General features: G+C 41.9%; 1 protein-coding gene across 2 annotated transcripts in view; it reads right to left on the minus strand.

Moving 5' to 3' along the window:
- Nucleotides 1–550: 550 nt before the first annotated feature.
- The window catches only part of tec (tec protein tyrosine kinase), a 266,972-nt gene continuing 252,947 nt past the window's right edge, over nt 551–14,575 (minus strand). For both annotated transcript variants that reach the window (XM_072496724.1, XM_072496725.1), the window contains exons 16-18: nt 13,079–13,197; nt 11,602–11,759; nt 551–3,566 (exon numbers count right to left, since the gene is read on the minus strand). In XM_072496724.1, coding sequence (XP_072352825.1) covers nt 3,495–3,566; nt 11,602–11,759; nt 13,079–13,197 — 349 coding nt within the window. In that variant the 3' untranslated portion in view covers nt 551–3,494. The remainder of the gene's footprint in view (nt 3,567–11,601; nt 11,760–13,078; nt 13,198–14,575) is intronic.

Below are 14,575 nucleotides of genomic sequence, written 5' to 3' on the forward strand. Positions count from 1 at the left end.
AATTATTTTTTATTCATATACACAACACGCACTCCCCCTCCCCCACCAGGCCATCTGTCACTCGTTCAAAGTTTTGTTACATGTTTGTTGCAATCTCTCCTAGCTCCCACTAATCACTATTCCCACTGTTCCACCCCCGCTTGCATAAAGTCACACTTTTCCCTCTCTTTAGTTCTGAAGCAGGGTCATGTAGACACGAAATGGCAACTCGGGTTCTCTCCCTACGGATGCTTCCAAACCTGCTGAGTTTTTCCAGCTTTCTCTCTCTTTGTTTCAGATTCCAGCATCAGCGGTATTTTGCTAAATAGAATAGTAGTTTGCTCCATAGTTATTTTACACAAGAGGCAATGGGATTTTATATCCCACAGGGAGCAAAGGTGTCCAAATGTGTTTATCATTGATACTCCTACGTATGCAGAAGGAATAATCCAATCAGAATCCTAATACATAACGTACAAGCTGTTGGAAAAACTAATCTGCATTCTCTGAAGCAAGAGAATATATTTTCCTATTGTTTATTAGAAAAGCACAAACAATTATACATTCTCTATTTAATTAATAAATTCTTTTATTTGGCTTATGTACAAGGACAAAGGTGGAAAAAGAACAATAAACTTAGTTTTCAGTTATTGCTAAATGTTTGAGTGTTATTACCAGCATGAGCAGCAGAAAAATATAAACTACTGAAACATTATAAAAGTTGACCTAATTTCAAAACTAAGATAATTGATTATATTCATGATCGATTATCCCTGAGCCAGTTATTTTCAGAAACATAGATTTTCAATTAATTAACAAGTAGGAAATTAAACCGCAAGTGGAAACAATTAGTCTTGATATATACGCATTTCCCGAATCATATTTGTAAGTGTTACATCTTACAAATTTTTTAATGTTCTTAACACAATAAAAGCAACATTTTAAACTGAAAGTTCTAAACTAAATTCTTTCTTTTACAGTAATTCTTTTCTAGTGTTGGAAAGATGCACATTCACCCTTGGTTTATTAATCAATGATAACAAATAATTGAACATTTAATAAATATTATAATACAGTTCAGGATTACACATGTACTTCAAATTGCTTAGATCTCCCCATCATTTTGTTATTTCCCCAATTTAGGTTCTCTACCCACAGCAGTACCAAGATACCATGAAGGACAAAAAGGCACATCCTCTCTAATGAAACCTCTGGGATAGTTTGAGATATAATTTCAGGCTCTCTCACTTCCTAACTTGTCCTTTGCATGAGGAGAGCATTTACGTGCACTTGCTAAATATTGTAACTTACCCAGAAAGGAACGGAATATGGAAATATAGCTCTGTTATTACTCCATTGTACAGCAATGTGTCAGTACCATCTTGATGCTGCCACCTGACTGCTGACTAATGTTTAAAAATTAATTTCTGCTGCACCTGTGCCATTTTACCATCGAAACACATTTTCCGTGAATCAAATTATAACATTTTTGTTATTCAGCGGAAAAATCAGAATTGGTATCTTTCCACTGCACGATCTGGGGCCTCGATATCGCCCTGTTTGCTAAGTGCAATGAAATGGGAATCCCAATTGGTCACTGTACTTTGCCCCTAATATTGCTGGTACATGAGAGCTCAGGGACCATTCATCACATTTTTAAAAATATCTGTAGCACCCATGTCTGTCTGGGTCCCTCTTCGACAACTGGGGGTGTGGGGTGGGTGTTTGAAATATGCATAACCTGATAACATGTTGGGTTTGGGGTGGGATAGAAACTGGTCCAATTGGCTGCAAGTACAAAACATGCAAAAATTGCACCCCACACCTCACCTACTAGGACAGTCAATTTGCTTTCTTGATTCTTCTGGGTCTTCCCAGCCTGGATACCCCTTAGGGCTGCTGCATTATTCTTCTCCATTGGCAAAAACTCTTATCTATTCAGCATCCAGATCACTGGACATATATAAACTAAGAACTCTCGGAACTCTCCATCAAATATTAAAATGCGTGAAGAAATAGGCCCATATGAATGTTTAAACACTGCGATAATAATAATGCAAATCATATCATAATATATTATGTTTAAATTATAAACTAATTGTGTATTTACATTGCAACAAATCTGTCTACTTGGCCCCTCCTTTTGAATATTTTGATTCAGTAGTTTCGTGATTCTTTCTGCTTTACGCCAGGTTTGACCAGATGCCACACATTTGTACAGGGCCTCTGACAGCAAGATGGAGCCCATAAAAGCATATGCTAATACAGACTGAAGCTACCATGTTCTTGTTCCCACTGGAAATTCAACTGACGTGATCAGGTCAGCGATTCATTATGTTTCCAGGTTCCATTGATTTTCCACTCTCACTACTCCGCCATCAAAGGTTTAGCAACAGAATTCTGCCCCAAGCTCTCAGCAAAGTCAGGACTTCTAATTTTAAATCAGATAATTCCAAAAATTGAACGTTTCCCAATTCATCAGTTTTCTTCATACAAACCTAGTTACAGCTTGGTACTGTTCACTGCTATTGATTACACCCAAATCTACAGTTAACTTTCCACTGCTCAAGAAATGTGTTGTGGACTTGGTAGGCAACTGAGGCTTTACATTTGGCAGAATAGCTTGACTTTTACCTCAGATCATCGCGAATTAAACAAATGTACCTAATTTTGCTGGGAATTATTTTTTATACCACATCATTTGAAATAAAAAATGACAGTTAATCGTTTCAGGTGTAGAATGGATATGATGAAAGAAACCTTTTGTCTATCTCCTCCAGCATTTTATTTTTACGCTGTTGCAAGATGTTGGGATGTTAGTAGGTTAATAAATGTACAAAAATCTATTTGGATTGTGGGTTGCTGCTCTGGCTGTTGACTAAAAGTTATCAAATATAGTCACGTAACTCAGCAATTCAGCCAACAGCTCAGTAATTTAATGGGGATCGTGCAGTATAGTGTTATGGTATCACAATACTGAATCATAAGAGCAAACCCAGCTCTGGCAGAGGCAACAAAGTTTAACAGCTTCACAGAATTTGCACAGCAAAATACTTTTGGCTGTCTCATTAACCTTATAGTGGACAGAAGTAGTCAATGGATTAAAAACTGCGCTTCAGGTATAGAATTTGCAAATAAAATATTACTCATCAGACAATGATGATGATGATTCAGAATCAGTTTCAATTCAGGCAAATGGCACGGTGCTGCACACTCTAGGCTGGCAGAATCATAAGAGATAACATCACAGGAAACGGACATCCTCCTCAACAAATGTGTACGTTGATGTTTAAAATGCCAGATGGCCAATGAACATCTGCATCAACAGATAGTCTTTCTATAATCTTCCTCGTGTATAATTACCGTACTTTTACTCAGATAGAAAGACCAAACTTTCTTTTGATGTTTTGGATCCAGGACAACCACCAAAAAGACAATCTGCCACAATACAGAAAAGGATTTGCAGCATCGTGACTTAATTTCAGCAGTCCACAGCCAACCAGGAGAGCCAATTTTTAACTGTCACATTCCATTATTTGATTAATCATTAGCAACAGGTCTGAAAAACACGGTCGTCTCTCTGCTTTCTGAAAAGAAAAACAACAAAACAAAGTTTGCAAAAAATAATTTAAAATCTAATTGTACGCAATTACATTCTGTGACTGAAAATTTGTCTTAAACAAAGGTAACATTTCCGCCTCGCTTCGGCATGGTTCTAGAAAACCACTATTTTAATTGTGGTTTTTGAGAGACTAGATAGATGCGTTACGACCAGTGCTGTTTCAGTGTCAGAAATAATTTTAGCCTTAGTTTTAATCTGGTGTCTGGAGCTTCACTCTCATACGCAGCCCAGTCTCCAATCTTCCATTTCTTCACAATGTTCTTCCTCAAATATCCATGTCTATCCTTCCCCAACTCTATCATTGAATCTCTCTATCAAATATTTGCTCATGTGATAGCACCAAACCAATGTCATAAGCTACATCTTCTGGTGATTGTGACCACAGTGCTGAGTACTCATCAGCCATTCTGAAATATTTGATATGGTTGAATAATACTCTTCTCCACCAATACCTCGCCACAGCTGAGCGTGACCGATCATAGCCAGTACATTTCCAAAACTGACTTCTCTTTCTGCACAGTCCCCCAAGTGGTGTAACAAAAGGAGGGTGGGATGCACAAGAGGTCAGAGTCAGAAGAATGGGTTAAGATAAGAGCTTGGGGTTTGGGGATAATATATCAGCAAGGAATGAGGATTAGTTAATGTAGAGAAAATATCTGCCTTGGCAGTGTAATAAGTCCAGGGAGGCAGAAGTCCCATCACCAGAATTCCTTTTATTTACAAACCCAACAGCTGAACAACCATGACCATTCAGTCTGCTGTCTACACCGTGAGTGCAGAGGATCTGATGCTCCCTGTTATATACACAGAGAGGGGTTCCCTTATTGGGCCACTAACCAGGGAACTCGTATTCTAATTGGCCAATCTCAAAGGTCTGGCCTAAGTAATTACAGGTAGGAAGGATGGAAAAGTATGTTTTGTTTATACTCATAAAATTCTATTGAGGGCTTAAGAATGTAAATGCTGTGAGAGGTTTCCCCTAGTTGGTGAGTCTAGAACAAAAAGGCCATAATCCTAAATGACTATAATACTAAGATTAAGATTAGGAGACATTTATTCCCTCTGTGGGGAGGTGAATCTTTGGCTGCTCAGTTGATGAGCATATTCAGGAAATAAATAGATTTTTGGTCTCTCAGAGAGTCAAAGGATATCAGTATGATGCGGGACTGTGGAGTTTATGTGAAGTTCAGCCATAATCCAACTGAGGAGAAGGTTCTGGGAAACTGAAAGGTCTGAAGGTGCATAAATCACCTGGAACTAGACTACACCCCACGGTTCTCAAAGAGATAGCTGAGGAGATTGTGGAGGCATTGGTGGTGATCTTTCAGGAATCACTGGAGGCAGGAATGGTCCCAGAGAACTGGAAAGTGGATAATGTAACATCACTGTTTAAGAAGGAAGGGAGGGAGGCTGAAGACAGAAAATTATAGGCCGGTTAGTCCAACTTCGGTCGACGGTAAGATTTTAGAGTCCATTATTAAAGATGAGATTGCGCAGTACTTAGAAGTGCATGATAAAATAGGACTGAGTCAGCACGGCTTCGTCAAGGGGAGGTCATGTCTGACAAATCTGTTAGAGTTCTTTGAGGAAGTAACAAGGAAGTTAGACAAAGAAGAACCAGTGGACGTGATTTATTTAGATTTCCAGAAGGCCTTTGACAAGGTGCCACATAGGAGACTGTTAAATAAGTTAAGAGCCCATGGTGTTAAGGGTAAGTTCCTGGCATGGGTAGAGGATTGACTGACTGGCAGAAGGCAGAGAGTGGGGATAAAGGGGTCTTTTTCAGGATGGCAGCCGGTGACTAGTGGTGGATCTCTGGGGTCGGTGCTGGGATCACAACTTTTCACAATATACATTAATGATCTGGAGGAAGGAACTGTTGCCAAGTTTGCAGATGATACAAAGATCTGTAGAGGGGCAGGTAGTATTGAGGAAGCAGGCAGCCTGCAGAAGGACTTGGACAGGCAAGGAGAGTGGGCAGAGTGGCAGATGGAATACAATGTGGAAAAGTGTGAAGTTATGCACTTTGGAAGGGGAAATGGAGGCACAGGCTATTTTCTCAATGGGAAAATGCTTAGGAAATCAGAAGCACAAAGAGACTTGGGAGTCCTTGTTCACGATTCTCTTAAGATTAACGTGCAGGTTCAGTCGACAGTTAGGAAGGCAAATGCGATGTGAGCATTCATGTCGAGAGGGCTAGAATACAAGACCAGTGATGTACTTCTGAGGCTATACAAGGATCTGGTCAGACTCCATTTGGAGTATTGCGAGCAGTTTTGGGCCCCGTATCTAAGGAAGGATGTGCGGCCTTGGAAAGGATCCAGAGGAGGTTCACAAGAATGATCCCTGGAATGAAGACCTTGTTGTATGAGGAATGGTTGAGGACTCTGAGTCTGTACTCGTTGGAGTTTAGAAGGATGAGGGGGTATCTTATTGAAACTTACAGGATACTGCATGGCCTGGATATAGTGGATGTGGAGAGGATGTTTCCACTTGTAGGAAAAACTAGAAGCAGAGGACACAATCTCAGACTGAAGGGATGATCCTTTAAAACAGAGATGAGGAGGGTGGTGAATCTGTGGAACTCTTTGCCACAGAAGGCTATGGAGGACAAATCACAGTGTCTTTAAGACAGAGATAGATAGATTTTTGATCAAAAGGGAATCAGAGGTTATGGGGAGAAAAATATCCGCCATGATTGAATGGCGGAGCAGACTCAATGGGCCAAGTGGCCTAATTCTGCTCCAATGTCTTATGGTCTTATGGAATGGATCATGAATGGTGGAGCAATTTGTAGAGGCCACATGGCTGACACCTGCTATGATTTTGGCCTCCTCCTCTTGCTCAACTGCATGCCGTCCTTTGGTGACTTTACCATCAGACATTGATTTTCATAATAAGTTTTCACATGTAAGCTTGACCTCTTTACGATAATTGGCTGCTGTGCCCCATGCTTTGCAATTCCCTCGCCATACCCTTCAATAACATCTCTTCGCTCTCCCCCTTTGAAAGACCATCTTTGAATCTATCTCTTTAACTAAATCTTTTCTTCAAACCTTCTTTATAACTCCATTTCTGGCTTGTTTTCTGACCAGAGAACAGCTCTGTGCAAAGCGTAACATCTATCATGATTCTGTGATTATAAAGATAATAATATTGGCTAACTGCAAACTCATTGGAAGACTAGAATATAAACACTAATCTTCCTTCCTGCTGCTACTGGGAGTTTGGTACAGTGAAATGCTATCTTGGTTCAGATCACTAATTCCACATCACACATGGGGTTAACATATCTAATATTTTCCCCAAATCTGCAGAAACAGTTCATAATTGACTTTTGAGGGAACATAAAAGATAATTACCTTCCCTCTTCCCACTCTTCACTAATATCCAGAGGACAATTTGGAGTCAGTGAAGTACTCAGAACAGCACAGAACTACTAAAATAGTGTTTCCTAGCCATGTTAAGCTATTAGAACATAGAAAAATACAGCACAGAACAGGCCCTTCGGCCCACGATTTTGTGCCGAACATTTTGTCCTAGATTAAGAACAAATTAATCTACACCTCATCATTTTACCGTAATCCATGTACCTATCCAATAGTCGCTTGAAGATCCCTAATGTTTCCGACTCAACTACTTCCACAGGAAGTGCATTCCATGCCCCCACTACTCCCTGGGTTAAGAACCTACCTCTGACATCCCCCCCTATATCTTCCACCATTCACCTTAAATTTATGTCCCCTTGTAATGGTTTGTTCCACCCAGGGAAAAAGTCTCTGACTGTCTACTCTATCTAGTCCCCTGATCATCTTATAAACCTCTATCAAGTCGCCCCTCATCCTTCTCCGTTCTAATGAGAAAAGGCCTAGCACCCTCAACCTTTCGTCGCAAGACCTACTCTCCATTCCAGGCAACATCCTGGTAAATCTCCTTTGCACCTTTTCCAAAGCTTCCACATCCTTCCTAAAATGAGGCGACCAGAACTGTACACAGTACTCCAAATGTGGCCGTACCAAGGCTTTGTACAGCTGCATCATCACCTCACGGCTCTTAAATTCAATCCCTCTGCTAATGGACACGCACACCATAGGCCTTCTTCACAGCTCTATCCACTTGAGTGGCAACTTTCAAAGATGTATGAACATAGACCCCAAGATCTCTCTGCTCCTCCACATTGCCAAGAACCCTACCGTTAACCCTGTACTCCGCATTCATATTTGTCCTTCCAAAATGGACAACCTCACACTTTTCAGGGTTAAACTCCATCTGCCACTTCTCAGCCCAGCTCTGCATCCTATCTATGTCTCTTTGCAGCAGTCAACAGCCCTCCTCACTATCCACAACTCCACCAATCTTCGTATCTTCTGCAAATTTACTGACCCACCCTTCAACTCCCTAATCCAAGTCATTAATGAAAATCACAAACAGCAGAGGACCCAGAACTGATCCCTGCGGTACGTCACTGGTAACTGGGATTCAGGCTGAATATTTGCCATCCACCACCACGCACTGACTTCTATCATTTAGCCAGTGTGTTATCCAACTGGCCAAATTTCCCATGCCTCCTTACTTTCTACAGAAGCCTACCATGGGGAACCTTATCAAATGCCCTACTAAAATCCATGTACACTACATCCACTGCTTTACCTTCATCCACATGCTTGGTCACCTCCTCAAAGAATTCAATAAGACTTGTGAGGCAAGACCTACCTCTCACAAATCCGTGCTGACTATCCCTAATCAAGCAGTGTCTTTCCAGATGCTCAGAAATCCTATCCCTCAGTAACCTTTCCATTACTTTGCCTACCACCGAAGTAAGACTAACTGGCCTGTAATTCCCAGGGTTATCCCTATTCCCTTTTTTGAACAGGTAAACGACATTCGCCACTCTCCAATCCCCTGGTACCACCCCTGTTGACAGTGAGGACAAAAAGATTATTGCCAACGGTTCTGCAATTTCATCTCTTGCTTCCCATAGAATCCTTGGATATATCCCGTCAGGCCCAGGGGACTTCTCTATCCTCAAGTTTTTCAAAATGCCCAACACATCTTCCTTCCTAGCAAGTATCTCCTCGAGCTTACCAGTCTGTTTCACACTGTCCTCTCCAACAATATGGCCCCTCTCATTCGTAAATACTGAAGAAAAGTACTCGCTCGAGACCCCTCCTATCTCTTCAGACTCAATACACAATCGCCCGCTACTGTCCTTGATCGGACATACCCTCGCTCTAGTCATTCTCAAATTTCTCACATGTGTAAAAGGCCTTGGGGTTTACCTTGATCCTACCCGCCAAAGATTTTTCATGCCCTCTCTTAGCTCTCCTAATCCCTTTCTTCAGTTCCTTCCTGGCTATCTTGTATCCCTCCAGCGACCTGTCTGACCTTGTTTCCTCATCCTTACAGAAGTCTCCTTCTTCCTCTTAACAAGACATTCAAACTCTCTTGTCAACCATGGTTCCTTCACTCAACCATCTCTTCCCTGCCTGACAGGGACATACATATCAAGGACACGTAGTTTCTGTTCCTTGAACAAGTTCCACATTTCACTTGTGTCCTTCCCTCTCAGCCTATGTTCCCAACTTATGCACTTCAGTTCTTGTCTGACAGTATCGTATTTACCCTTCCTCCAATTGTAAACCTTGCCCTGTTGCACGCACCTATCCCTCTCCATTACTAAAGTGAAAGTCACAGAATTGTGGTCACTATATCCAAAATGCTCCCCCACTAACAAATCTATCACTTGCCCCGGTTCATTACCAAGTACCAAATCCAATATGGCCTCCCCTCTGGTCGGACAATCTACATACTGTGTTAGAATAGCTTCCTGGACACTGCACAAACACCACCCCATCCAAACTATTTGATCTGAAGAGTTTCCACTCAATGTTTGGGAAGTTGAAGTCACCCATGACTACTACCCTGTGGCTTCTGCACCTTTCCAAAATCTGTTTCCCGATCTGTTCCTCCACATCTCTGCTGCTATTGGGGGGCCTATAGAAAACTCCCAACAAGGTGACTGCTCCTTTCCTATTTCTGACTTCAACCCATACTACCTCAGTAGGCAGATCCTCCTCGAACTGCCTTTCTGCAGCTGTTATACTATCTCTAATTAACAATGCCACCCCCCCTCCACCTCTTTTATCACCCTCCCTAATCTTATTGAAACATCTATAACCAGGAACATCCAACAACCATTTCTGCCCCTCTTCTATCCAAGTTTCCGTGATGGCCACCACATCGTAGTCCCAAGTACCGATCCACGCCTTACGTTCACCCACCTTATTCCTGGTGCATCTTGCATTGAAGTATACACACTTCACACCATTTCCGTGCCTGCAAGTACTCTCCTTTGTCAGTGTTACCTTCCCCACTGCCTCACTACACGTGTTGGCATCCTGAATATCGGCTACCTTAGTTGCTGGACTACAAATCTGGTTCCCATTCCCCTGCTAAATTAGTTTAAACCCCCCCGAAGAGTACTAGAAAACCTCCCTCCCAGGATATTGGTGCCCCTCTGGTTCAGATGCAACCCGTCCTGCTTGTACAGGTCCCACTTGCCCCAGAATGTGCTCCAATTATCCAAATACCTGAAGCCCTCCCTCCTACACCATTCCTGCAGCCATCTGTTCAACTGCACTCTCTCCCTATTCCTAGCCTCGCTATCACATGGCACCGGCAACAAACCAGAGATGACAACTCTGTCTGTCCTGGCTTTTAACTTCCAGCCTAACTCCCTAAACTAGTTTATTACCTCCACACCCCTTTTCCAACCTACGTCGTTGGTACCAATGTGCACCACGACTTCTGGCTGCTCCCCTTCCCCCTTAAGGATCCTGAAGACATGATCCGAAACATCCCTGGCCCTGGCACCTGGGAGGCAACATACCTTCCGGGAGTCTCGCTCACGACCACAGAATCTCCTATCTATTCCCTTAATCATTGAATCTCCTATTGGTATTGCTTTTCTATTCTCCCCCTTCCCTTCTGAGCCCCAGAGTCAGACTCAGTGCCAGAGAGCTGGCCGCAAGGGCCTTCCCCCGGTAGGTCATCCCCCCCCCCAACAGCATCCAAAACGGTCTACTTGTTTTGAAGGGGAACGGCCACGAGGGATCCCTGCACTGTCTGCCTGTTTGTTTTCTTTCCCCTGACTGTAACCCAGCTACTCTTGTCCTGTACCTTGGGTGTGGTTACCTCCCTGTAACTCTTCTCTATAACCCCCTCTGCCTCCCGGATGATCCGAAGTTCATCCAGCTCCAGCTCCAGTTCCCTAACATGGTCTCTGAGGAGCTGGAGTTGGGTGCACTTCCCGCAGGTATAGTCAGCGGGGACAACTGTGGTATCCCTCACCACCCATATCTTACAGGAGGAGCATGCAACTGACCTAGCCTCCATCCCCTCTTACCTTACAGAATATAGCTGCCCTATGGTACAACTGGTACTCCGCCCTCCGACTCTGCTCCCAGTCAACTGCACTCTCTGTAAACTCCTGGCTCCCTTCTCGTTCTTTGCGGAAAGGAAATGAAAGGACCACCTTGCTCCCTCCTCACCTAACTCCCTCAGTCACCAAACTCTCACTATAGGACTCAAATGTACCGAATTCAGCACTCAGTGCAAACTGTTCATTCATTTAACCTTATTAAAATTAGGAAACAAAAATATGGCCTACGCAGGTTAAACAAGGTATGTTGCACCATCCTTTAAATGTTGCCAAGTTTATATTTTAAATATTACTGTTTATTGTTGTTCAATGTATCTTTAAAATAAAATTATTTAAATATAGTGAAATAATAATGATTCCACAAAACATAAATTATTGGTGAGGCTGAGTGACATTTATCGTCACCTGCGGGGTCCATATTTTCTGACAAGGGAAATCATAAAATACAACACTAATGGATAAACAATAACTTAGTTAATTTATTGATTGATCTCAAAACGACAAATATAATTTGTTTTGCTGTAATAGCTAAATAGGATTTTTTTACATCAACACCAACCTCATGCCAACATTGATTCATGATCTCGTACACGGCCTTTGATGCTTGTTTTGGTCGATACAGTCGACAACCGGATGAAATGAACTCAACCACCTCAGCATTTGTTTTGGTTTCAAATGGCATCTTGCCCTCATTGTAAACTTCCCATATCAAAACACCTGCAAATTTAAATAAAGGGTTGTTTTTGACTGCACTGAATCTCAGATCAAATTATTCCACTTTTTATGTGAAAAACAACATTATCACGGCTGAAAGGAGGTAGACTGAATTATCCTGGGAAATAACCAATTTTTGGTACCAGATTCTAGGGAATTGGCTAAATATCGGTGTGTTTGATGTTAAGTGGGAGAAATGGTAGGTGCATGGGGATGTCCAGCAAAAAATGGGGCAAGTGTGTGTGACATAATTTTCTTGTCCTATTATAAACCACGAAAGGGGTCATTTTCCAACTGTGTGTCACAAATGGGGAGCCTCACCTGCCGATGGAGAATACTGGAAAAGTTGGGTATGCGCAATACATCATTTACTGCTAAATTTAAGCATGCTGTAGAAAACCATGCATATGAGCTCAAGGCAGCCAAGCCCCCTCCCAAAATAGTATGAAATTGGAAAGTTAACCTTAACGGTCAAAAACATAATGGATTTAAATAGGTAGGCAAAGTATTGAACCTTTTTGTTTATGTATTTTATTTCAGGCATACAAGCAAAAACACTTCTTGGTAAAGCTTAAATATTGAAGTAAAGGGTTTGCTGCTGCTGCCAAATATTGAGCGTAACACAAGACACCAAACATCCGGTGATACCTAAATGTAAAATGCCAATATTACATCTAGTTTTTTTAATTTTCACCCCTGAAAGTAAATAATGCAGTCAGAATGATAAGGTGGCAATATCCAGTCCTGCAGTGAAGTGTGGTCAGGTGGGTACAACTCTAGTTTTTATAAATAGATGGAAGGTCATGCAAACAGAACTTGGAATATATGAAAAAGAAAATAAAAGTCAACTTTGATCTTTGCTGATTAGAAGTATAAAAGAAAAAAGGCACGTCATCATTCTGCTTAGACTTCCATCACAGTGCAGAAAGAGACCATACGGCCCATCAAGGCTGCACTGACCCTCTGGTTGAGAACCTTATCTAGACTCACTCCCCTGCCCTATCCCCATACCCCACCTAACCTGCACATCATTGGGCACTAAGAGACTATTTAAATTTAGCGTGACCAATCCACCTATTTCTTCCACCGATTCCACACTTGAGGTAGAATATGTTCTTGTGTTAATTCAATACCATTATACTAGAGAAGTTCAGAGTTACATGGACCACCCAGTGTCTAATAACCAAGGTGTGGCTGATTTTTAAAAACTATTATTGCTTTGCTTATAAATCTCAAAAATGACTTAGATTTCCCAAATATACATGACTGAGAAATAGGTTTCAAGGTATTTGCTTGCACATATAAATAAAATTCTCTCTTACCAAACGCCCACACATCTGATTTACTGCTGAACTTAGAGTAATGCAGCACCTCAGGAGGTGACCATTTTACAGGAAACTTGGCACCTGAAGAACTCGTGTACTGATCATCCAAGACATATCTGAAGATGAAACAATTCAATAAATTTGTTAATAAATCATAGAAACTTCAGCACAGAAGGTCATTTGACACAGTGTTAACAGGCTGGTGCTCACTCCACATCAAACAGATCTACTTTAACCCATTTCCCTGCTCTTCCCAAACTTTTTCCAAGTGTTCATCTAGTTGTCACTTAAATTTCAAAATTGTCACGGTATGTGTTAATGCATTAAATATTGTACGAAATTCATGAAATCAGTATTCTAATTGTCCCTCTTATACTTTTTCTTCAAACCATAAGTTTATTCTTCCTTCTTATTGATTCACTGACCGGTGGAAATAGTTTTCACTATTTACACTCTCGAGCTGTTTCAGTGCCAACTTGGTTCAGATGTTTGCGTTCTTACCTCTGAAGGTTGTGGTTTGAAATGGCACTCCAGAACTTGGACATAATCTAAACTGATACCCTATTGCAATACTAAATGGATGCTGCATTGTCAGAGATGCTGCTCTTTTCATGGCAATGACCCGGTCTACCTTTTCAAGTGATTGGGATGGATGCTAAAATAATTCCCAATATTCATCTAGGAGCTCAGGGTGACATGATTGGAATGCGGAATATTTGGCTAATGGTAAAGTTCTTGAAAGTGTGGATGAGCAGAGGGATCTAGGTGTCCATGTACATAGATCCCTGAAAGTTGCCACCCAGGTTGATAGGGTTGTGAAGAAGGCCTATGGAGTGTTGGCCTTTATTGGTAGAGGGATTGAGTTCCGGAGTCGGGAGGTCATGTTGCAGCTGTACAGAACTCTGGTACGGCCGCATTTGGAGCATTGCGTACAGTTCTGGTCACCGCATTATAGGAAGGACGTGGAGGCTTTGGAGCGGGTGCAGAGGAGATTTACCAGGATGTTGCCTGGTATGGAGGGAAAATCTTATGAGGAAAGGCTGATGGACTTGAGGTTGTTTTCGTTGGAGAGAAGAAGGTTAAGAGGAGACTTAATAGAGGCATACAAAATGATCAGGGGGTTGGATAGGGTGGACAGTGAGAGCCTTCTCCCGCGGATGGAAATGGCTGGCACGAGGGGACATAGCTTTAAACTGAGGGGCAATAGATATAGGACAGAGGTCAGAGGTAGGTTCTTTACGCAAAGAGTAGTGAGGCCGTGGAATGCCCTACCTGCTACAGTAGTGAACTCGCCAACATTGAGGGCATTTAAAAGTTTATTGGATAAACATATGGATGATAATGGCATAGTGTAGGTTAGATGGCTTTTGTTTCGGTGCAACATCGTGGGCCGAAGGGCCTGTACTGCGCTGTATTGTTCTATGTTCTATGATTCAAGTCACCCGCTGTATATAGGGCTAATTCGCTCCTTGAACCAGTTCTGCCATTCAATCA

The sequence above is a fragment of the Scyliorhinus torazame genome, chromosome 3 (genome assembly GCF_047496885.1).
Source record: "Scyliorhinus torazame isolate Kashiwa2021f chromosome 3, sScyTor2.1, whole genome shotgun sequence".
Classification (NCBI taxonomy): Eukaryota; Metazoa; Chordata; class Chondrichthyes; order Carcharhiniformes; family Scyliorhinidae; genus Scyliorhinus; species Scyliorhinus torazame.